Genomic DNA, 24828 nt, shown 5'->3' on the forward strand with positions numbered 1-24828 from the left:
TGTTCTTAACTTAATCTCCTTACTTAAAAGTCCTAAAAGTACTTACCTAAGTTTCCTGATACAAATTAACATTACAGTACCCAAGTATTTTTTAGAAGGTTAGGCATGTTAGTAGGCTTGTGCGAAACAGAACATCAGTGTAAAGATTGTTTAATTTGCAGCTTTGTACACACTCTAATTTAGGCTTGGATTCCCACAGATGATATACTGTACATCTTGGCCAGATCTGTATTTTGTTTATGCTGCATTTTGTTATCACAATTCATTTTTCTTTCCCATCATCAGTCAGTGCACTCTGAGAGTGCTGAAAAAAATTATCGCTCTATGAAACAGTGTATGCAAGGTTTGCTGTGTGCTTGTTTATCCAGAACATTCATTTGCCTTCAGGTGACAGTAATAATAATAACTGCTCTTTGTGTCCCAACAGGTTCAGTAAGGTGTGTTTTTATTTAGGAAAAATGGTAATTGCAGGTATTCATGTAAGCAAATTGCTGCTGACTGATGCAAGAAAATGGAACATGCATTGTTGTTGCATAAGTGTGTCTGTTTTAGGTGTGTGCAATGGTTAGCAGCTGTTGGTACCAGGAAGTTATAAATAATGAGTAGACGATAGTAGCAATTTTACCACAATTATGGCTTTACTGAAAAAAGAAAAAAAAACGTAAGTTTCCTGATAGGGCTTGCACATTTCCGTAATAAGCGCTGACATTGACAAATATGACTCTGAACCTCTGTTATGGGCACTGGTAAAAAAACAACTCAGTTCTCAATCTCAACACGCTTTCCTACACATATGGTCAACAGATTTAACAAATGGACTCCCATCTTCTCCGTTTAAAGCTGCTATATTTAGTTACTTTTGTCAAACACAATCTTACATTCATTTAAGGTGACTTCTGCTCTATAATGCATCTTGATTGTATCTCCACTTGGCATATTATTATTATTATTATCGACTTTGTGAACAATTAGTATACATTACATTTTACATGGTTCAGTAGTATCATGATAAAAGCCACTTTTACTGAAAGAAATACTGATGTTTACTATCATTTGGTGAAGTGCCTCATATTGCTTCATATATATGTGCTGATCTTAAGATGCTTGCCAGTCTTGTGGATTTAGAATACACTGTGAATGGCTATAATACAGAAATATGCGTCAGTAACAAATTGCCTACTGTGAGAGCTCTTTTTTTAATTGCAGTATGAATCCTGTTGCACATACAACATTGTGAATGAGTCTCACTAATTGAAGTGTGGATGTAAAAAGCTTTTAGGTTTCTTCCTCACATGGCCAGCAGCAGGTGTTCGTCAACTTGGTTTTGTGATGGTAAAAATAGATTTCATTTATTGTCCAGTTTCTCAGCAAAAACAAAATAGTATAAAAATGTCCATATAAACCTCTGAAAGATCTGCAGCATAGTCTACTCCACTGTGTTTATGTGGCTTTATGACCTTAATGTAGGACCAAATGAAAAATATCTTAAACATAATCACTATTTGAAACCACATGACCAGAAATGTGTTTCTAAAATCACGAAACTAAAGAAACGTACTGTTATATACAGTATATGCATGAAAATGAAAGCAAATCAGAGTCCAGAAAATGAGGGGGCCTGTGTAGCTCACCTGGTGGAGCGAGCGCCCCATGTGCCGAGGCTCAGTCCTCACCGCGGCAGCCGCGGGTTCGGTTCTGACCTGCAGCTGCATGTAGTTCCCCCTTTTTCTCCCCTTTCATGCCTAATGTGTCCTATCAAATAAAGGCCTAAAATGCAAAAAAAAACATAATCTTTAAAAAATAAAAAGAGTCCATAAAATGCTTATAATTTCAGAATTTATTCTGGTCATAGAAAACATGATAATTTGGCATTTTAAATAAATAAAAAACATTTTTAAGAGACCGTACAACAATGTTAGCAAACAACATCAAGACACTGAATACTACTGCGCAGAAGTATAAAGTCAATGTGGTATCGCAGTGAACAAGTGGATGTACCAATTCCTTTACATGAGGTGAGAATATGTTCACATTAATATTCTTTAATTCAGTCTGTCCCTTTGACATGGGCAGTGGACAATAAGAGAAAACCTTAGAGAATTTGGCATGCATTTACTGTAACATGGTCTTAATAATTAAATTTTGCTCAGTAGTTTTCCAGAGGAAACTCTACACTGAGTGTCTGCTATACATCTCCTTTTATGTAAAGCTACATTATAACAGCGTGTGTAAACAAGGACATTTAAAAAAACAAACATTATTTGGCATTGATTTAAGCCAATTGTTGAAACACACTGAAATGTCTCAGAATATTGTAAACTCAGCACCATTTAATAAAGAAACAAAGCAAAGGTAATCAAAGCCCTTGAACAAAAATGTATAATTAATGAACTATTTTCACTTAAATACTCTTAAATATGGAAACTACATTATGTGAATGTGACCATGAAACGTGTGTTTGTAAATTCTCTTACAGCTAATGCACTAAATGTTTATGAACACAATTGGTAAATGTATGCATGCTTAAATCTTACAGTTAGCAAAGGCATAATTCTTAGGCACGGATAAACATGTTTTTATTTCCTTTCAACTCTAACCTTCTAGCTAAGTACAAAAAAAAACCAAGCTTCTGTACTCTAAGTACAGAAGCTTGTTTCTTTAAAATGTAAAATGTGCCTATCATCAAATACTCCACACACAGTATCAAGCTACATGAGAGTTTTGCGGATTACAATCAGTTGTTGCCACTTAAACAGTTCAGCAAGCTACAACAGTCAAAAGCAATGGCATTGTGATGGTGTATATCAATGAGCTAAAGTGTGGTAGTGAATACAATCATTTGAATTTCAGACAATCATAATAGCAGCGCTGACTGGAGTTTCAGTGGTGCGACGTTTGTATTTAAAGACTAAAAAAATCAAGTTCACAGGTCAGTGGATGTTGAGTCACCTGTTAACCCAGGGAGTGCTGCTTCTTCAGGCTGTCTGAGCGCCTCACTCTCTCCTCTGGGGTCTTTCTGTACCAGCTCCTGAGAGGAAACAGACACTGTCATGCTTTTCTGACTTCATAGGCATCGGTAAAAGCTGAAATTCATACATCTATGTACACTGTTGCCATAGGGAGAGGTGATTGAAATGGTGCTGGAATTACAGTTAATTATTTAAAGTGACAACATGTTACTGATATGCAAATTAGCAAAGTCTGACATCCACTACCGGGTATTTTCAGATCAGTGAATTATAAACAATATATGAAATGTAAAAAGTGTAATGCATTGGCCTGGTCAATCAGGACAGGAGCAAACCAACAAGCCAATCAACATTTCCTCAGTAGTGGAGCAAAGAATGTATCTTGAATAACATACAGTTTATGTGATTTATGATAGCAAGATAAGGCACTTTGCAATTATGGTGAAACAAGTATAAACTGACCCCTGGCGGTTCAGCTGGCCTGGGACAGGAGAATGTTGGCCTTGGCTTGGCTTCAGGACTCTGGGAAAGGAAAAAAATTATAGAGAGTTAATTTTCTGGGACAATGAACACAGGAAAATACAGTATAAAACCCAAAAATAAAAACAAGGGGTTACAAAACACCCACAGCTGTGTTTGGCACCTGTTGGTAGTGGGGCTCTTTGGCTTCTGTTGCATCTTCCTAGCCTGTGCTGGGGATTGACCAACCCTGAAGGATTAGCAAATACATACAATAAAAAACACTGCTGATCACTGGATATTATCATTGAAAACATTCACATTTAAAACCAGATCCCATCTGCTATGTAAGGATGTGTTCCTCTTTCCCATTTCACCTCTTTTTCCTGTCCAGAGACCTTTGTGTGGCGGCAGACAGAACCACTCTCTCCTTGGGGCACTTGGCTTTCTCCTGCAGGTTCGACACAATCAGTAAAGAACATAGTTTAGAATAGAAGTAACTGACATTGACAGCACTGACAGACAAGGCATGATTAGGTTGCCACAAAACAGTGTTTCTCCGCTGTAAGTCACTTTTTAAATTTGGTAATCAAGGTGCTATATAAATACAGCTCATCGTTATTTTATTTTAAGGTAGACCAATTATAATTAATCTTAAATGGAGTTGCTGAGTCATGACTGTCTTGATTTAACTTTGGTATATATTACACAAATTGTCCAAACAAATGCTTCAGTGCTCACCAAGCACAAGATCAAACTCAAGTTAGTTTTTAAGTTCATACTGAGAGTAAAAAGAAGTCTGAGTTCTCTTTTTAATGTCACCTTCTTCTGATTAAATATCACTATGGGGTTGATTGCAAGCCTGTATTTTCAGGTTACCATTTCTCGTAGCTTCCTCTCTGCTCGGAGCTCCCTTTCCTGCTGCAGCAATGCTAATCGACCCCCCAGAGGCATTTCAAAGAAGATGTCATGGATGTCATAAAGGGCTGCACGTAACTGAGGGACAAAAGATCCACGCATAAACACAAAGAAAGATGGACCTCTGCTGTCTATAGACAGTAACTACACATTCATACCTGGGCTCTAACTCTGCCCTGCAGGGAGCGATCTTCTGCTGAGCAGAGGCCTCTCTTCTGTGGAGCTTCAGTCTGGAATGAACGGATGAATTCCTGTGTATCCTAAGCACACATATACACAGGACACATTCATAAACATAGTTTTCCCCCAGTTACTTACACGACGATTAGTTGTGCACATTTATTATCATGTGCTTTTTGTGTGTATGTGAGAGTGTTATCTCACCGTGATGGTCTGGCGCAGGTGTCTGACCTTCTCTGTTTTGAGCAGTCTGCGAGTGAGGAAGCCGCGAATGATTGCGCCGATTCGACAGAACGCTCTCTGCTGCTCTGATGTCAGAACCTGGAGAACACGACAAGGACACAAGAAGATGAGAATGTGAAGAGAGAAACACAGAGAGGGTTTGAGAAATAAAGGTCCATCTATTGTATAAACACATGCAGTCACACAACCTCTTGTCTACTTGAGCATACCCACCAGACTTAGCCTTGCTCGAGGTTTGCTAACTGCCCATGTGGGCCCCCACAGATAGACGGCAGGCTGGACAGAGGGAGAACATACACTGGAACTTTCTGGACTGGGGAAACCTTGAGAAAGAAACAAAAACACTTTTGTTTAAGTTGTTTTAGGTGACATCTCTATTTTGTTCAGTCCGTGTGAGAGGAAGCCACAAGTGATGGCACCAATTTATCTTTTTTAAATTGTTAAATGATTGTTAAATGATTGTTAATTGTAAATGTTAAATGAGAAGTTGTCCTGTACAGTAGTAAATACAAAATGTAGCTTAGAATATAAACTGAAAGCTCCAATATTATGTTTTAGGTTTTCAAAAAGGGCATACAAAAAACTCGGGCACAATTTCTCCACAATACCCTTCTGTCTCTGAGTATGCAGCCTTTTATCACAACTGTTTTACAAACTTTAACACAGTAATAAGTGTGCGTGTTGAAGCGGTACCTTTACTGTGTCCAGGTGATAGCTCAGATGGTGTGTGGGCAGGGCTTAGTCCCGGGCAGGAGGGGCTCACAACAGGACGGCTGTCACTCACAGACCTACAATTCCACCCACAAACATTGCCACTCAAAGGCCGCACACCCCCCTGCTCCCTCAGTCTTCTCTCTGTCTCCTCCAGCTCCTTAACATTACAGTACACACACACACACACACACACACACAAACACTCCTCAGTATAGTATATTTCTTTCTATTTATGATTGTTGTTTTACTATTTATTTCTTGTCTTTTTAGATTTATGTTACTGGGTGACCTGCTGCTAAACTTTCTGATTCTGATTCAGTACTTTAACCTTTTACCTTAAGCAAAAGAGAATCAATTCACACTTCTGTTGCAACTAAACAACAAAATACATTTAGTAAATCGTGTTGTTGTTTTTCTTGGCAATTGGAAAATAACTGATAAAATACTGCACAAAAAAAAAAAATTGGTATCTACTTTTATTAGACTAGATATTGTATAATTCCATGTGCTGACCAGACGAAGGCGCTGTTGCTCTTTCTCCTGCTCAGCCAAGAGCAGAGACATCTGCAAGACATGCTCCTCCTCCAGACGCCTCTGCATGTCCTCCAGAGCCTGTGCTCGCCTCTGGGTCTCCTCTGTTGATGTGCACAAATAAATATACGTAAAATCATTTATCTTTTAAAGTTTTTATCATTTCCCTTCACTTTTCCTTTCTCCATCATACAATGTCTAACCTAAAAGCTGCAATGGGAGAAACAGTGGAAATTACACAATTTAACTCTGTAGATTTTAGTAAATATAAGAGAGACTCACCTGTCTTGCTGGCCTGTGCCTCAGCTGCATTTCTAGACAGGACAGTTGGTGTGATCCGTCCATTGTTTGTCCCTTGAGTGTCGTCAGGCTCCATCTTGAGTGTGACCTGAGCCATGTCAGGAGACATGCGGGGCCTCAGCAGAGATGGTGAGGGAATATCTACCTCATATGACTGGTTTAAGGGGGCTGCAGGGGTGCGCCAACTTGGAGCCTTCCATGTGACTCCTGCCATGAAGCGAGGAACCCTTTCCTGGCTGCGGTCTATGTGCTCAACTCCAGAGTGGTAGCTATGCAGCTGGCTGTCCAGGGTGTGGCAGCGCCGGCGAAATCCTGCAGCCAGATGGTCATGGTGTCCCTTTGGGCTAAGCCCTGAAGCACTACCAGGGCTACAGGTCTCCTGCACTGGACTGGTACCACAGTGGCTGGATCGACGATCGCCACTCCTGCTAGCACCACCACCACTTTCACTTCCCACTGAGCCCCAGTGATCGGGGGACTTTACAGGCCCTGAGAGAGCCTCTCCCCAATCTGCCATGCCAGCACCTTCCCCTGACCTTCTTGGGCTTCGGGGAATAAGGTCTGCTGGGCCGATGGGAAATGAAATATGGATATTTCCTGTAGAAAATGGGCGGGGTCTGCGTTTCTGTGCACGGGGACTAATGCTGGACTCTGGACTGGGGAGACGAGCAAACCGGTCAGGTAGACTAGGTGAGAGGCAGCCAGACTGTTGGGGACTGTGGTCATACAGAGTCTGATGCTGGATTTGGGTCTGAGGTTGGCCAATAGGGCTATGGTGCAGACTGAACCCAAACTCAACGCCCGTATCCCCCATGGGACTGCAGCTCTTATTCTCCTTGTCAGAGACAGTCTCTGGCGGCGGATTCCTGGTGGCTGTGTGGACGATTTTTGACCCCTGATGACTCTGCTCTCTCTTCACATATTCCCTTGATCTCTTAAGAAGACTGTCCAAACTAATGTCCTCCTCCTCCTCCTCCTCCTCCTCTTCCTCCTCACTCTTCTCTTCCCTCTCCACCACCACATCCTCCACTGCCTTGCAGCCATTGAGGATGGGGGTCTCAGAGCACGGAGTGGCAGGCTCATCATTTGTCTGAAGCCCAAATCCAGGGATTCTGGGAAGTCCAGGAGAGTCAATGACCAGGGTGTAGCCACTGACTGTCGCAGATTTAGAAACTGGCATCTTTTCAACATCTTCACTTGGTACTGTATGTGCCTGTACAGAGACAATAAGTAATGATGACCAATCATCAAATAATTGATTAAATAAAAAGGGACTATAAAGAATGACCAGCTGATGGAGTTATACGCCCAAAACTGGAGTGGTTTAAAGCAGTTCACTCATCAATGACATATTAACAATTAAAAGGAAATAAAATAGGAAGCCCAGTGCTGGTTCTCAACAAATTGTCAGGTGCCTAAACTAAAAAAGTCACTTGTCAAGTAACCAAATTCAGAATAACTATTCTAAAGTCTGAATACTATTGTATGCCTAAACCCAATCCTAACCTGGCCCTAGCCTTCCAACATGAAAAATCTAAGAAGCCTAAAGTTAATCTTAAAGTGCTCATATTATGCTCATTTTCAGGTTCATAATTGTATTTTGAGGTTATATCAGAATAGGTTTACATGGTTTCATTTTCAAAAAACACTATATTTTTGTTGTACTGCACATTGCTGCAGCTCATATTTTCACGATGTGTGTTGAGCTCTCTGTTTTAGCTACAGAGGGAGGCATCACACTTCTTTTCCCTCTTTGTTGGGAGTCGCACATGCGCAGTAGCTAGGTAAGGACTACCAGCCAATCAGAAGCAGCGTATGAGGGCGTGCCACGCTAGCAGCTAGGCAGGCATTATAACATGTGTTACAATGTGACGCACGTTTATCTAAGAAGTAAAGGCTGGACTACAATAGAGGTGTTTGGAGCAGTTTGTGAACAGTGTTTTCTGTTGGAGATGGTAAGTCCCTTTGGGGTGGACTTTGGGCTTTTTCACTTTGTAAACCTATAACACGCACAACAAAGGTATATAACACTATAAAGGAAAAGGAAAAAGCCAAACAGCATAATATGAGCACTTTAACCTGAAGACACTGAACGCTTACATGCTATTTCCACACCTATCATTACCTGAAACTCTTTAGTGACAACACTTAATATGTATCCAGATATCTTAATAAATAGCTCAGTCTGGATTGTCGATGTCAGTGTTCCAGTAAAAATACATATACATCCTTTGGTTGTGATAGAAACACATCACAGGGGCAACAGTAACTACAGACAATAACTGGCTCATCACGTTTATTGAAAGATCAGAAATTTCTTGACAAGAGCTCATTTGGAAAATATTGCTTTGGATGTTGAGGTGACCAAAAAAAAGGCCATCATCAGGTAAAAATAGCACAGCCTACCAGAGACAGTGTTACGTGTATTTAAGTCCGCAAAGTGTCACGAGAGATTCTGGGACAGACTGTAATTTAGTTTTTGTGCTACATCGTGAGACTGGCACACAGACCTAGTTTGCATATGGGCATATTTGAGAGTTTTAGATGCTGTGTGTTTATGACATAAACAAAGTGGCTTAGTGTTTACCATACTATGCAACTGACCTGCGCTTGGTCCAGTATGTCCTGAACACGAGCCAAAAGGTTGTTATTCTGCTGGTTCTGCCTGTCCACCTCCAGCTGGACCGCTCTCCGCCTGTGGTCACACATCTCACTGCGCTGCTCTGCACTCAACTGGATAAAGAAAATACACACTATGTTTACTATATTTAAAAACGTGTACCTCTTGGGCTACATTTTAGCTAAAAAAGACTAAAGCAATATCATGTGAGGAAAGATTAGTCAAGCACTAGTTATGATAAATCCCTAATACACAAAATGTATTTCAAGGTTTGTTTCTATCTATTTTCAGTTATTACTGATAACACAATCAATCGTCTTCCACTATATGTTTGTGTCTACTTTGTTTGAGTGGAAGAGAAATCTGCAATGATCCTCAGCCTCACATTGGCTTTCAATCATGTGGCTATTTCTGAAAAGTTGTTTTGTCAGCAGTCACTAGCAGATGGATTCTCCTGACTAACATCAGACAGCCTTGGTGTTCCTCGTCATCAATTATCTCCTCTCTTTTTCCCCTGCCAACTGCTGATCTAATTGGGACTAGTCAGCACACATGCTTCAGATATATTAAGTAGGTATCAATGAAATGTTAACTTGAATTCATTTCAAACCGTGTGATTATCTGTCAGTATTATTATGTCTATGCACATCTGTGTGTTATACCTAAAATATGTATCAAAACATCTGTCTCATTGTAACTCTAACTGAACAGTGTAAGCAATGGTTTCTGTTACTATGCAGCATTAACACAGCCACAGCAGGACAGTGGCAGACATACAGACTCTCTAAAGAAACCAAAAAGCAGAGCCACCTTTGTGGCATTTACTCTTCCTCTTAAAAACATCCATTAGCTATGGTTTCTGTCTTCTTTTAATTAAGAAACTTCAGAAACTGTAATTGGTTTAGCTACATCTTGTTTTGTCCCGTTAGGATAAGTTTTCATGTCTGTTTATTTCTCCCTTACCAGAGGCGAAAGCACAGCTCTTCCATGGAAACGGATAACGGAGAGAGCCTTCACGGACCACAGTGGCTCAAATGTTGTCTTCTTGAATTTCCCCTCCTCCTGCAGTATGGCCAAACTCCGCAGACAGAAGTCCTCATAGCTCTCCATCTCTGGACACCCACACATCCACACTCTGAATAGGAAACACACACCATGTAGCCTCGTCACCCAGCTGTTAAATTAAATGGAGAGTGTGGAATTAGTTGGATGTCAACAAGTCAGTGGGCATGTGAGCTTCGACTGCACTGGGTGTGGATCATTACAGGAAACCACTTGGGAACATATGTGGAAGAGCAGGACAAATACCCTACAACAAAAGATGGTCTGTCTGCCCTAAATGGTTTTATCACACTCATCACATTCCTGCCATTCCTTGTCAGACTCCGCTGGTGACTGACTTCCATTTCCGTGTCTCATGGAAATGCATATGGAATCGTGTGTCTAATCAATACAGTTTCTATTTCTGAAATGCATGTCAGCAAATGGATAGTACCTAATGCATAGTACAGATCGTTCTCAGATAGGTAGCTAGTGTAACACAGGGCGTTAGCCCAAGTGCACAGCTGCTGTTAATGGCTACGTATAGATGAAATTAAAACATAAATTCAGTGAAAACGGATTTGTAATTAGGGATGGTACTTTTAGAGATCATTTATCAAAACTGCCTTCCCTCGATTAGGTTTTAATTCAACCTGGGGTCCTTACTGCCAGTAACCTAACGTTAGTGGTCTTCAGTCAAATTTGTACTGCACATGCACTGATTCATTACAGCCTAGTGACAGCACAGTAGAGGTGGGAATCGTTTTCTTTTTGTACCCAGTTATTATAGAGCAAGCTTGATACCGGCAGTTTTGAACGTAAAGTCTATAAGATACTCGATTTTACGGCACCTTTTGATACCATAAAGACGTTTTAGTCCAGATGTGCCCTGGCAGATTGACAGTTGATAACGTTACACCCGTGTCCGTGTCTATTGCTCGTTACCCCTTTCTTACCTTGAAATGGGGGGGAAATGATATGTCCTTACCTTTCTCCCGACGGGTTAGACAGGCACAAATGTCGCAGGGGAACAACAAAGTGCGGCTATAATATGAACCTTATGTTTCTCCTTCAGTCTCGGGTTGGCCATCATCATCATCAGTTTCAACTCTTCCGGGCTCCAACAGCGCCTCCTAGCAACAGCGCGCCGGCCACGTTCCAATATGGTCCACGCGACCTGTTTACGTTGCTATTATCAACCATTTAATTCTAATGTCAACAATTCAAGTTATGCACGGATGAAAGAATGATGCTAAAATGTGGTATGGAAATGATTGTTCAAATATGTCGGGAAAGCGGTGGTAAAGTAACTAGAGGAAAGTAAACGGTGAAACTGTAAGGAAAAATGGAACGAGATTTTTGTCAAACAATTACCTTACATCTACATTTTAAATCACCTCATTTGTGACGGATTAAAAAAAAGGATAGATCCTATTGTTCATCACACATCACATCGTTCTTTCCATTACATTGTGTACAGTATTCCTATTCTGGAATTTTACGTGGACACAGTTTTGATGAGCAATCTTATTACACACAAATAAATGTTTTGAATTTTCACAAGATATAGCCTAATAGTAGTCTCAAATTTAGATTTTGACATACATACATACATACATAGCCAATACAGTTTAACCTTGTGCATATGTGATCAATAAACCTTTTGCATTTTTGCAGCAAAGTCTCTCCTGATTGAAATTATATTACTACAATAGATAGTAATATATCTGAAGATCTGGAGTCCTGGGGACGTTAGGTAACAATACCAGCCATATTTATATATTTTCTAAAACAACATAACTTTCATCTACTCTATAATATATCCATATTTTCTCCTTTGCAACTCCAATATGAAGAATGCACTATATGATCATGTCTGTGTTTCGGCTAATTATAATGTATAGTGACTTTTTCTCACTCGTGAAGTGATTATTTCTGTATTGCTGTATTGTATTGAAGTGTCTGGATCACAACGAGGGATTGGTTACTATTGCAACATCATATTGTCACATTAAACATATTCCTAAATGAAGGTGTGTTTAATCAAGTTACCACAAACCATCACACAGAAAACTATATAGTATTTTCCTGCTTAGTTTACTGTGGTGTAAACTGGACTTAGGGAGAACTTGGTGCAGGCAGGAATGCACAGAGAGCAGTAGATGGGTTTAGTGGGTCAGTAGGGCCCCACAGAAAATGTTCAACCCAGATCCTTCCATCAGATTAATCTGACCATCAGCCTGTGGCTCTGTTACCATGTTATGCTGATTTGAATTTGAAATGGTTTGTCAATTGGACCAAAGAACTTTGACTGTTGGCACACCACTGCCCTGACACATATTCAACAAAGGGAAAACATGTTAGAAAAGATTCCAAAAAGATATATACTGTGTATATATTATTTTATATTAATGGAGACTCTTAATACACTCAATGGGCTATCGGTGCCCTATTTCATTCTAAAATAAATTATGAAGCCCTTTGTATTATTTGATATTGGTGAAAATGTGAGGCCATGCCGGGTATAATAGACAGCCCAGGACAATGATTTCGAATGATGTCTTTATTATACTGACACTCAAAAACACAGTACAACAAGCCATCACACATTCACATTGCTGTTTTCACAACTCATCTTTTGAGTGCACAGGTGAACCTGAATGTACAGGTTGAGCAATGCGCACATGCTCCTTGTTGTCTCGAAGTAGAGCTTCAATGTCACTTTCTGTAAAGGGGGTTTTGGAACTCTATCACAAAAGATAAACAATGTTAGTTCTCATATATATTCATCATAATTTAGCCTAATGATAATAATGTATATGTGTTTCAAGATTATACCTATAACCTACCTCAGAAGACTGGCGTTTCACCCCTATACATGCCCTGGACTGCTCATAACACAGGACTATATCCAGATGCTTTGGTTCTTTATTCACCAAAGCTACGTGGAGCTGGTCATAATGAGACTCTAGATGGAGAGTAAAAAAAAACAATTGATTCATTAGAGTGTTAAAAAAAATGCAAATTCATTGTTGTTTCCTCCTGATCTTACCTAACAAGTGCATGCAGGAGGATGTTTTGTCCTTAGAGTCGTGGTCATGTTTGTAGGACAGCAGTTTCTCACATACACCCCCAGTGATGAGGTTCTCAACTACTGTCTGTCTGCTCTCATCTGGGGCTTCCTTCATGGCTTTCTCAATCTCTGACGGGGCAGCAGTATGCACATGCTTTTATTTAATTCTTACAGAAAATAGTCAAAACAAGTGGCACTTGGTTGATCATTCATTGTGTATCATTTAAATCACAGTTTTTTAAAGCAAGCTCAATAGTTATCAACCATACCTCGTGCTGTTGTTAGACAACTCTCACAGTAGGCATCTGTTAAAAAGAAAACAGTCAACAGAAACCAAGACTAGCCAAACTACAAATTCTATCATGACTGAGGAAAGCAGCAGAAGTGTAGCGTTTCATTTACTTACAGCGGTCCATGTCTTCAGGCTGCACAGGAAGAAGGTAGCACATACACATTAGAAAAATTAAGATTTTCATCGTTAGTGATCGTAAACAAACAGCCTGTAAAGTCAGAGCAGAGAACTGCGCTCAGGCTTAATCATATTCCCTTTCACATGTTGTCATGTGATCTCAAATACAATGGGATCGCATCACCATCATTCCACAAAGTGTCCAGTTTTTCAGGTTTTCTCTGACTGCTCAGACTGAGTTGTTTCTGGTCTTCGAATAGGGGTTTCAAAGTACTGTAAACTCAAAGTACACATTTTGCCACTTTAGGATTCACAATACAGGAAGACTTAAGAGATACAGTATTTTAAACAATAGGAGAGAAAAAAGAACAAGCATAAGGAAGACATATTTAGAACAGGTGAAATGCTATTGTGCAATAAGGTCACAGTGAGAAAAGTAAGTAAGCACTGGCAATTGAAGTAAACAATGGAATATTGTTGCCATGACTATATTTTTAGAGCATTTATTCTAGCATGGAGATAGTCTTAGCTACCATATGAACTTAATTAACAGAATTACAAACAAGTCGGGATATCAGTTTTCTTTAGTGCTCTCTTTGTTTGAGCTTACTAATTTAATCAAGCAACATTAGCTTACTTTTTAGATTTTTTTGTAGACTCCCTTCACCAAATGTCAGGCTAGCTTTGACTCAACTGTGATAACTTCAGAATCAATATTATTCATATCTTAGTTAATTTTTATAAAACATTTCCTCTGTTAGGCTTCAGATGAGAGACACGTTAGGAAATAATTTTATATTTTTTTGTATTATGTGTAGGACTATGTATTATTTTTTATCATCATCATCATCATCATCATCATCATCATCATCATCATTATCGTCATCATCATTATTGGTAGTGGTAGCAATAGTAGTAGCTAGCAGCAGTAGTATTTAGTTTTTTATTAATTCACTGTTAGTTGTTGTTTACGTCAGCGGCCACTAAGTGATGCTGTTTAATATCGAAAGCCAGTTACAGGACAAGGCGTTTTGACAGATCCCATATATAGTCATTTTTACCATATTAGGATTGACGCATGTGACGCTCGCGTCTCAACGGAAAGTATGACCGTGTGCGGGAAAGGCGAACGTTAGGTAAGGTCCACTCTTCTGGGGAGTAAATGTGCAACTGCTCGTGAATCTTTAACGAACTGGATACAACTAACTTCAAGATAAACACAATTGACAGTCACCAGCGTCAGTCAACATGTGAGTAGTCTAACTTCTGTATTGATAATTATGTAGCCTACAGTAATACATTTCACATGTGCTATGCTGAACTGTCAGGAGAAGCTACTTATCTCCAATCTTAAATTTGGTGATAGCACTCTTCCCGTGTTGCTCTGTGGTGCAATGATTTTGGAACACGTTGTTGTATCTTCGTGGGCTGTTTGTATCTGCAGAGGTTTTACTGATAATAAGACGCACTTAAACATAGAGGAGAAGCCCATAAAGAATCTAGGATAGTGACTTCAGCTTTTGTTTTTCCTGACCAGTGCAGTAGCAGAAGGCTAAGTTAAGCTAATTTCTTGTAGCCTATGGTCACTGGACAGTGTGTCTACGGATTCATTGAACATATCCATTTCTCAAACTGCAAAAATGAGAAGGCTTATACAATTGCCTTGCAATAAATCACATTTTAACTTGCACCTCGTGCCTGTTGTGGCTATTTCTTTGAACTTCGCATTAGCAAAGTATCCTTGCGAAGGGGCTTAACTTCTGTACACTTCCGTCTTCGTTTAAATCCGCGAGACTCACGTATTTTTTTACGACAGTAAAAGACTATTGGATTGTCTTGCTAAACAAAACGGGTTTTGTTAGTCAGGAATAAGCACGTGCAAGATGTTCTCCCCAGCTTTAGGCTGTTCCAGACACAGGACTGGAGTCTTGGCTTGAAGTAGAGGGGATATTAGAGGAAAGTAACTAAATTACATTTTTAGTGGTTCCCAATCCTTTGGCTTGTGACCTCTTTAAGAATGCAGTGTCTTGTTGAGGCCCCTTGTCACGTTTCAGATGTCTGTTGAGTTCGACAGGTTTGAGGCCCCAAGAGGTAAATATTTTAAGTATTTCACAGAATATGAAGAAATTAGATAGAAGGCCACAAAATACTACAGATTTTTGTAGCAGAACTTTTTCTTCTTCCCTCTTGAATTGATCATCTCATGACCCCTTAGATTTATCTTTTGACCTATAGGAGATTTTCACAGAAAACATTTTGACATGTCACAGTAGGAAAAGCACCGGTGTAAATTTAATAAATGATTGATTTCAGGGTCCTGTGCATGCTGGCTCAATGTCACTCTCGCTGGGACACTTGAATAGAACAGAGCCATTGTTAATAAGTAACACCTTTTGCTTTTTATGACAAGTCAAAATGTCTGCTGTGAAAAAGGCCTATTGGAGGGACCCAACCCATAACCACTGGACTTAACTACCAAACTATATAAGTAAAATTGACTTAAATATTTTCAGTTAGAGCAGTAACATTCTGCTTATTATTAATGAATCCATATTACCAATGTAATATATAATACGCCAGTCAAGGGCCATTTAGCTGATGATACTTGTGTACTGTTTTATTTAGGCTGAAACAGGGAGAGGGATAGCAAGGTCTCAGTCAGATTGGTCTGATCTAAATGACATACAGACTGCTGTCCAGCAGATGGCGCCTCGCCCAAGACCTTGTTTGCTTTCATTCATTCAATTATAGGATTCAGATATAGGTATCAATAATATTTTATATATCTGTGTAAAATGTCCTGCTTCAACTGCAGAGAGGTCAGTAAAAGTCCTGCCTTCAAAGTTATACTTGAGTAAAAGTACATAACTACTACTACTACCAGCTAAGTGCACTTAAAGTAAAAGTACTCACTATGCAAAATCAACGCTTTAAGAGTGTTACATAACAGAGCCTCAAAGGTCCTGAAAGGTATTTTTTGATCTTATGCACACAATGATAGTTTCTACAAACAAGTTATTGTTGCATGCAGCAAGATAGATGTCAGCAGTGTTCATACAAATTGTGAAATTGTGTTGTTTCATCATGACTGAACGTATAGAGAGAACATTGTAATTACTTTTTTCCTATTGCATTAGTGCAATGGTTCATTGGTCCCACTTTAAAACGTTTGCTTTATAGTAACTAGCTACATATTGCAACAGTGTTGTAACAATGCTGATGCCAACCTTTCCTTTCATTGCAGTCTAAGATTAGTTGTAGCAAGTTTGTTTCAGTATAAAATGGGCTATAAACCAGAGAGAGCCTTAGCTAACACTGAGGCCATGTCCTCTATATTGTTCTTAGAATTTAGGAGGTTTTAGGGAACTAGGGTGCCGTTTATTGAAATGTGGTGTGTTTACAGGTTTTGAGACACCTTCATGTAGGCTTTTATTATTATTTATTTTACATAAAATATAATTTAAGTTGTTAAAATGTAAAAAATTTAAATGACTAGAACATTTTTTTTTGGGCTAGGTTTGCTTTTTTTAAATTTGGGGTGGGTGGGGCAGCGGGGTTGACCTCATGACCTCATGACCTTATGACTTTAGGATTTTAAAATTCCTGACTAGGTTACTGCAGTTAAATGTGGCAGAATATAGCACTGACTTTCCATCTTCGATTTCACACTTGTTTACCTGATAATTGAGATCAATAACCAAAATTGGTTGCTAGAAATGAATTCCTTCGGGATTAACACATTTCTCTTTTTTTAATAATAATAATAATTTAAAGGGCCATTTAAGTTTAACATTTAACAAATGTTCCTCCTTGTGTTCATTGAATGAACTTTGGTGAGATGTACGACAACTAATTAAGTAGGACATAGGCCTATACCGGATGATGATGATGATAATCATTTTTTATAATATTACTAGTAGTATATTATCATAGATTATCATGATGTCAGAAATGGGTTCAAAGTTGTTTTGGTGGCAGATATGATACGGGGGCCTTTAGTTTAATTTGAAACCCCCTCCAGGGGGGTTCCGTGTCGACTAAACAACAGTGTGATCCCTCTAAATGCACGGAGCTCCAGCAGCAGTCCGGTGCATGCCGTTGCAGCAGTGCTGCTGTCCTCCAATATATTTAAAGTGTGTGCCCTGGTCCTCCAATAGATTTAAAGTGGGCGCCCTGGCCGACAATGGGTCCGGGAGTGGGAGGATCAGCTCGGCTGCGATCCTTCTGGCTTTGTTACGCCCGGGAAGCCATTTTGGAAGTCTGCTTGTTGTGCACTAGCATAACACTCAAGCTGCTTGCAAACTTTTGTGTTTTTCTACCAGAAAAATAACGTTTAGGATCTGTGGGTCCGCAGTAATAAATCATCTTTGCGTGTCCGTGCGTCGGGATGCTGGCAGAAGTTTGCGCATCTTTCGTGATAGTAATGTGCGGATATTTTTCCTTCGGATTACGCTCTTAATGAATAATAACATACATGGACTCTAACCACCCGGGCAAGTTGACATGCTAGTATAATAACATCATTTACGTTAGTGTAGCTACAATTTTCTGTTGTGAATGTGTCATTTCGTTTGATCCAGCCAGGTTTATTTTGTTGCTGAGCTCCTTTACCCGTAACTAACGCGATCTCAGGCCTTATTTTCTTGGGTGATTGTTTACACATTTGCGACATTATCACACATTAAATGTGTAATCCGTCATTACGAATGCGAGTTTTGACTGAGAATTGTATCATTAGAAATGGGAATAGTGCGTCGTTGCAGCCTGTGTGCTTTCGCGAGTGACGGTTGTCTAAATACATGGCGTCTAAATTTAGCACTGAGCAATGTGAGAATGCAACGGGGCTTATATGTCATTTGACCGGACACTATGTGCAGTTATTATTAAACTAAATATGTGTTTTTAACGGCGCCGATGTGAAACAATGTTTTGACAGTAGCTGGGCTAGTCACAGGACTGTAGTTTGCACTCTTCGTCGCAGGTGGTTTGCGTAAAGGAGCCAGCAAAACAAACGTGTCAGGAGACAAACAGCACTGTGGGAAAGGTGTCACTATGTAGCATGTTTACGACTGTTGGTGCATGTTTGTAGGATGAACGCATGCTCTGTTTTTGTTGAACCTGTCTCTTGAATTATGAGCTCAAGGATTAAATGCTATAATATTTTAGAAAAGGTTCAGTCGCATGCTAAAATTAAAATCAGTTGCTCTTGCTAAGAACTCCAGCATTACACCACACTCCTTATTCTCTCTGCCCACATTCAGTGCTGGCATCATGATCCATTGCACCAGTTGGCAAGTCAAAATAAACTTAATCCTGGCTGAATTAAGTAGTCCCCTTGGCTTTTGGATATTTATTTCCGTTTATCCGTCTTTTCGGCTTGGAGACTTGGATTATGGGTCGAGATTTTGGAGGCGGATTTTAGGAAAGCCATCTGTTTATTTTCCGCTCAGTTGTTGCACACACTCAGAAGTTGGAGTAGAGTGACCTTGCTCAGGATATATGAGGAAGTTTTGGCCAAATAGATATAGTGGTATGCAGCATGGTTGAGCTTGTTATGACCAGAAATGCTGAATCAAACAGTCAGAGAGTTATTGTATTCTTTATGTTTGATAGAGCAAGGGTTAAACCCTTATATAAACTGGCAAGACTCACGTAAGTTTTACTTTTTCATAACTGACTACCTAAAAGTATGCTATGCAGTTTGGCTGACAATATACATCCAGCTGCCAGTTTTTTACAGTTTATGAGGTCCACCTGGCTAAAACTAATGCAATATAATACAACATTCCTGCAATAAATCCTACCTTCATAAAGATTATAATGTTCAGTTTTAGAGAGGAGTTAATTTAGCTTTCTAATCATTTTGGAGGATGACGTTTGTCGTGCTGTTGAATTGTATTGTGTTATACAGAGAGGTGTTTCTTTTTAGCCCAATGGTTTCCATATTTTTTTGGCTGGGGACCCCTATGTATGAATCCGTGTCTTGGGGCTCCTTGTTGTTACATTTCCGATATCTGATTATAAACAGGGTGAACAAAATAATAGAAACGCCTCTGCAATAGTGTTCAACAGCAGCCCAAACTCCAGCCTCAAAATGACCATGAAACAACATACCTCTTTAAAACGGTTTCAAAAAAAATATATAACATATCCTTAGTGAAGGTAGGGTTTGTAGCGGGACTGACTGCAGACTGCATTAGTTTGAGCTAATTGTACCTAATAAACTGGCAGCTGCTGAGTGTATGATTGTAACTGTGCACAGCATGTTGACATAATGCAAGTTTCACTGTGAGAAGCTCAACCCTCGGAGCAGTTGTTTCCCGCCCATTGCCTAAAACTCAGCCCCACCCCTTGCTGTTTTACTTGGTTTCATAATACTGTTCTTTCTGTGTGTGGAGCTTACCCAGGCAGTCACTGTAGGAGTAGCTGTCCTGGTGAGGAGTCTACTTAATGTAACAGGAGTGAGGATCGTCATTCTCTCTGTCCTGTCTCTACCAGCCATTCTCGTCACTTTCTGACCGGAGGAGAAGAGACGAGTCATTTATTACAGCTTCACTGGCGTCTGTTTCGTCCGTCCACAACCAGCCAGAGCCAACATGCAGGAAGAGGTCGGCCAACTCTCGTCCACTGTCAAGAACCACAGTAGCGTTGTTGTTTTCCTTGTGGAAAAGGAATGTCCAGCAGCTCTCATTAGGGCCTGCTGGGTTTTCTGACATTATTTGTGGAGTGTAGCAGTAACCAGTGGTTGTGTATTCTTGGAGAGCAGCCCAGTGAATAGCGCTAGAACTGATGTGGGAAGAGGCAGGGAATTTACAGTTTAATGTGTCGATGCAGTTCTGACTCTGTTTTTAAAAATACAATTACACAGTGGCAGATCTTAAGCTCATTAGCAGAACTAATTTGTCAGCAAGAGACAGGCTAAAAAAGGGATGCATGCGTTTTTGTGAGTGTGTATGGTGGTTTGTTTGTTTGTTATTCCCCTCCACCATGTCAGCTTTGGCTTAAAGAGTCCTATCCCTTGCATCCTGATTCTTGCAGTCTAAACAAGGAAGAATGACCATGGATTTTTCGCAACTGCACACATATACGCCGCCACAGTGTGCTCCAGAGAACACCGGCTATACCTACTCTCTCAGGTGAGACTTCAATGATGTGCTGTGGCAAGCTGGCTGCAGCATCAAACAGTCAGGCCCATGGCGTTTCAGTTACACCCTGCCTGTTATCTGTGATTCCGGGCATGTCAGCGAACGAAGCGAAATGGTCTTCGAGACCCTGCTGTTGCATTTTAATCGAGGCTTTGCAAGTGTACGTAGTGTCAACCAACTACTCCATATTCCATTCGCTTTGGTCTTGTTTCCCCCTAAACGGAGTATGCTATTAAGCTCTGTCAACCTTAATGCTGTTATAATAACTGTTGTCAGTTAACTCATGTCTTTGTCAGTATAAAATAATGAAAGGTTTCTAGGCTGCCAAATTATGCCAGTGGTTGTTTTACTGCTGGTTTTCTGCTAAAAGACAAAACCTTTAAGAGCAATGAGCCGACTGTATGTTGTTTTTAGGAAGCAGCTTGCTTTGATAGTCGTTTCCCAGTTAAATTGGAAATTGGTTACAATTACAGCATGATATGTTTGAAATGTATTTACTTTTGATTGCATTGTTTTTTTTTAACTTGCAGAGGAATTGTTTTTGTTTTTATAACTTGCAGAGGTTTTGTAAGTCAGTTACTTTCTTTTTTTCTAAATCCCCAAAGAAATCCTGTGGTTTTGATGACTCAGCCTCATGATTCAGTTGGTGTGTGTTTGTATGCTTAGTGGGGAATTGGTGAGCTTTGCAAAGAGTAAAAACAGAGCCTGCACCCTATGTTCCTCTAAATTTTTTTTACTATATAATGTAGATTCCCGGTGGCAACTTTAGATTTTTTTTGAGAAGTTAAAGGCAGCCCAGTCAGTTTTGGATTTACAGTACACACCACACCTGTAACACCAACCTCTCCCATCGTGCTCCTCATCCATGCATTCTTTCTTGGGCTCCTCGTCACAGCTCATACTGTAGGTGTGGTCGACGCCTCACCAGAAAGGTCTGTGCATGTGGAGGAATGCTGTTTTCTTCAGTGCTGTCACCGTTGATGTCGGCAGCTCTCAGAACAGAGAAAGGGTGTGTAGGTCAGGAAATGAAATTTCACCTTACCCCATGCTTAACTCACTTTCTGACTTTGGGGATATGAAGAGTTATTGCATGACTTTTGGCAGCAGAGGCCTCCCATCATTTGAGTGAGAGTGTAAAAAAAAAAGTCTTAAGAAACAGTGCTCTCCCTTCCAGCTAAACAAGTTTAGGCTCTAAGTTGTAATTATACGCATGTCACATTATGGGCCCTGTCTTGCATTCAGCGCCCACATCGTTTAAATAGCAAATGCACCTGCGGCCATCTTTGCGGCCATGGGCGTGCTAGTCTGACAGGGAGGTGTGTTCTGGTGAATTCTTGGCGTATTGCTATTTTGAGGCAGCGGGAATTGATCGCGCCATTGACCAACAAAAACCTGGTCTAAAGTCAATAGCGCAGCATGTCATTGTTATTTTAACAGCGAATTTGTGAAATGCGCCTAAGCTTGTGCACGCCGCCTGCACACTATGCTTGTTACACACACACAGGGAAGCACAGCTGCACACAAACATGCAAAAGATTACAAATAAAAATATTACGGTGCAAATCCACCATCATAATAGCAATGTGCCATGGCACAAACGCGCGCTTAGATTATTAAAATAGGGCCCTATGTGTATTAGTTGCATTCTATATTTTACATGTCAGCAGCTTATATATTTTTATAGGTTGTAGGAATGGCATTGATGCACAGTGGGAATTTGCGTGTTTTCATGTAGAATAGCTCTACGCTGATGTTGTATCATGACATAAATGGTAAAGCTAATGGCAAACAAAACCTCAACATCCTCATGATTTCAGGTCAGCTTTGTAGCATACAAAGTGCATTCCAGTAATGTGAAAACTTGTTTTCTGAGTCACACTGGACTGAGGCAAAGCAAGATGAAAGTACAAAAGCTTGTTTGACACCTTGCTGGAATCTGCCAGGTACTAGGTAGACGAAAGGCTGGAACAAGCTAATTGTGTTCCTTTGAATGCAGTCAGCTGAGAAGCTATTAATGAACCTCACAGTCACAACCTTGGCCCTGATTCCAGGATTAGGCTAATAGTTTATGCTTCTCGACTGGCTAGTTGAGAGATCTGTGGTTTTTATTAGCCTTTGTGTACTACAGCTGAGTGATTCTCAGGTCTCCTGAAAAACTAATTAATTTTAATTTTTTTAATTTAAATCAGCTTACTGAAGGCGGTTACATGTCTTTGTCTTAGTTTTTATATACTAAGTAAAAAGCAGAACAGCCAGACAGTAAATGTTATAGTTGCTGCTTGATCAAATTTTAGAAATATGACCCATCAGAGAGTCTAACTGCTGATTGTGTTCAGACCTCCGAGCAGGTCTGTGGCCTACAGTGAATACAAGAGAGCAGTGAAGAGACGGAGTCAGGTGACAGAAACCGTTGGCCCATCTGTTTTCAAAACTCAAAAGGGCAGCGACAAGTTTTGTGCCATTGAATGGTCCAAGAGGGAGAGGAGGCCAGCCAATCACGTTCTCTTTCCGTCCACATACCAGGGAGAGAACCTTACCACTTGGACCACCTACCTCGAGTTGATTTAATTAATATTGTAAATACAGTGAGGGGAAACACTTTTATGAATAGATTTACAGTATAACCCACCAAGGTTTGTATTAGTGAATTGGGAGGTTTCAATGCTTTCACTTCCTCACAGAGCTCTTGTGTGTAATTGCATTGTCGCAATATCAATATCAAGGTATTTGGTCAAGAATATTGTGATATCAGATTTTCTCCCTATCGCCCAGCCCTATGTCTGACTGTGTATGGACTCACATAGACCCTTGATATTTTATAATGCTGGAAGTGGGTCAGTGGGGCTGGGTCCTCTGGCTCGAGTGTTTTATCCCCACAAGTGATAGCTGAACTGTGACTGTAGAAGCAGCAGCACTGATCGAGTCATCTGATTCTGTATGTGGCTGTCTGGGAACAGCAGGAGATAAATCACGTAAAAGATAAAGAAATATATAGGCTAAGAGGTAGTAAACGTACAAACTCAACCTACCACCCTCACAAAAATCTGTATAAATCCAAATATTCTAAACCTAGTTGAAACTGCAATTCTATTAAGACTATGAATTACATTTTTAAACGATTATTTTGTTTTTAAACATTAATCTAATAGAGAGAATACAGTTGGTGCTTTCACATGCGAGTCACGCTCTGCAAGACAAGGTTCAGGGATGCCAGTTGGACTGGCGCTGCTGTCACAGTTGTTCTGACATCTGGAGTGTACTTCAGTACATGTGCCACTGGTCAAGTGCCAAGCAAGCAAATGACAGCAGCTGGAGTCAACCTGTGCCATAGTTACTCCTTTTTGAGGGTTAGACCCCAACAACACATTGTGACATTTCTATAACTGTTCCTTTCCATTTAAACTGCCACTACTACGATGAAAAGATCCCTGACATGTCTCCTGCATGCATAAAGCATATGTGAAGTTATTTTAGGCGTCAGAAGCGTTTCTGTTTCTGCATCAGCCAGGCTTGTGTTCATTTGTGTTACAGCATCTGTCGGAAATGCTATATGTCCAGCCTCTGCTACTGATCAGTCTCTCTTGAGCCAGGGAGCTGTTTAAAGTGTTCTCCATGGCAACCGCAGCAACATGAAACGGCACAGTATAGTGCTATAACGTGGCGAGCAAAGGACACCACACACAGAGAGAGAGAGTGGGCCAGAAGGAAAGTGGTTTCTGTAGGAGGGAAAGTGAGGGTGAGCTGGAACGATCGTCATCACAGTGCTAAATCCTACCCACCCAGAGATAGTTGGATGGAAATTCGATGGCTCTTTCGCTGGCTCCCAGACTCCCAGTTCCTTGCCTCTGGTAAATATAGGCCTTAGCACCACAGGGGAAAAGACTTTCTGTAATGGTTTGAGGAAACGCAAATGCAGAGTTTGTCCCCTGATTTGGCATTTCTCTCACAGCTGAATTTCAGCGGTGAAAATGAGTGCAGTTTAATTTCAGTAAACGCAGCATGGTTCCATAGTGTAGTAGGGAGGAGATTAAAATGAATTGTTGGGAATGGGTGATACAGTACTCTTGTTTACTTCAGCCACATTACAGCATCCCAAGTCTCTAAAAGTATTTGTTGTTGGCAGTGTTCTAACCCATGATGAAGATTTAGAAGCACATTTGCTTGTGCTTACACTATTCCCATATCACATTCTGTGCTGTGTATCAGGGGGAGGGAGAACAACTAAT

At 40.2% G+C, this 24828-nt stretch overlaps 3 protein-coding genes across 11 annotated transcripts in view; 1 reads left to right on the top strand and 2 right to left on the bottom strand.

The window, feature by feature from the left end:
• Positions 1-615: 615 nt before the first annotated feature.
• Positions 616-11090, bottom strand: ccp110 (centriolar coiled-coil protein 110). 5 transcript variants are annotated; one of them, XM_078269879.1, is made up of 15 exons: positions 10964-11090; positions 9898-10108; positions 8919-9047; positions 6297-7527; positions 5958-6118; positions 5463-5640; positions 4983-5092; positions 4731-4847; positions 4505-4606; positions 4308-4424; positions 3806-3879; positions 3598-3678; positions 3432-3491; positions 2950-3028; positions 616-1767 (listed from the first exon to the last, which is right to left on the bottom strand). In XM_078269879.1, exons 2-14 carry the CDS (start codon positions 10060-10062, stop codon positions 2953-2955), a joined length of 2601 nt encoding a protein of 866 aa, XP_078126005.1. In that variant the 5' UTR covers positions 10063-10108; positions 10964-11090; the 3' UTR covers positions 616-1767; positions 2950-2952. The 5 variants fall into 5 exon arrangements, with proteins under 5 accessions (XP_078126005.1, XP_078126006.1, XP_078126009.1 ...); XM_078269880.1 differs by lacking the exon at positions 616-1767 and having other exon boundaries at positions 1811-3028; positions 9898-10069; XM_078269883.1 differs by lacking the exon at positions 616-1767 and having other exon boundaries at positions 1811-3028; positions 3613-3678; positions 5997-6118.
• Positions 11091-12523: 1433 nt separating this feature from the next.
• LOC144529938 (uncharacterized) lies at positions 12524-13621 on the bottom strand. The gene is made up of 5 exons (XM_078269308.1): positions 13455-13621; positions 13318-13353; positions 13028-13177; positions 12825-12943; positions 12524-12722 (listed from the first exon to the last, which is right to left on the bottom strand). Exons 1-5 carry the CDS (start codon positions 13522-13524, stop codon positions 12600-12602), a joined length of 498 nt encoding a protein of 165 aa, XP_078125434.1. The 5' UTR covers positions 13525-13621; the 3' UTR covers positions 12524-12599.
• Positions 13622-14564: 943 nt separating this feature from the next.
• Positions 14565-24828, top strand: part of sun1b (Sad1 and UNC84 domain containing 1b) — a 31589-nt gene continuing 21325 nt past the window's right edge. Inside the window, exons 1-2 of one of the 5 annotated variants that reach the window (XM_078268751.1) lie at positions 17708-17950; positions 20496-20593. In XM_078268751.1, the coding sequence (XP_078124877.1) occupies positions 20511-20593 (83 nt within the window). In that variant the 5' untranslated portion in view covers positions 17708-17950; positions 20496-20510. Of the gene's footprint in view, positions 14708-17707; positions 17951-18817; positions 20066-20495; positions 20594-24828 lie in introns of those variants that run through there. The other 4 variants (XM_078268752.1, XM_078268750.1, XM_078268753.1 and 1 more) reach the window with 4 other exon arrangements.

Source organism: Sander vitreus, chromosome 15 (genome assembly GCF_031162955.1).
Source record: "Sander vitreus isolate 19-12246 chromosome 15, sanVit1, whole genome shotgun sequence".
NCBI lineage: Eukaryota > Metazoa > Chordata > Actinopteri > Perciformes > Percidae > Sander > Sander vitreus.

Bases quoted from the DNA above. Each gene is read 5' to 3' on its own strand.
- LOC144529938 (XM_078269308.1), bottom strand. From the start codon at position 13,524: ATGAAAATCTTAATTTTTCTAATGTGTATGTGCTACCTTCTTCCTGTG. The intron at 13,178-13,317 runs GTATGGTTGATA...CTGCCCCGTCAG, and splicing joins TTGTCTAACAACAGCACGAG to AGATTGAGAAAGCCATGAAG. The intron at 12,723-12,824 runs GTAGGTTATAGG...CTTTTGTGATAG, and splicing joins TGAAACGCCAGTCTTCTGAG to AGTTCCAAAACCCCCTTTAC.
- ccp110 (XM_078269879.1), bottom strand. From the start codon at position 10,062: ATGTGTGGGTGTCCAGAGATGGAGAGCTATGAGGACTTCTGTCTGCGG. The intron at 4,848-4,982 runs GTGGGTATGCTC...CGTGTTCTCCAG, and splicing joins CTCGAGCAAGGCTAAGTCTG to GTTCTGACATCAGAGCAGCA. The intron at 4,425-4,504 runs GTATGAATGTGT...TTTGTCCCTCAG, and splicing joins AGGGCAGAGTTAGAGCCCAG to TTACGTGCAGCCCTTTATGA.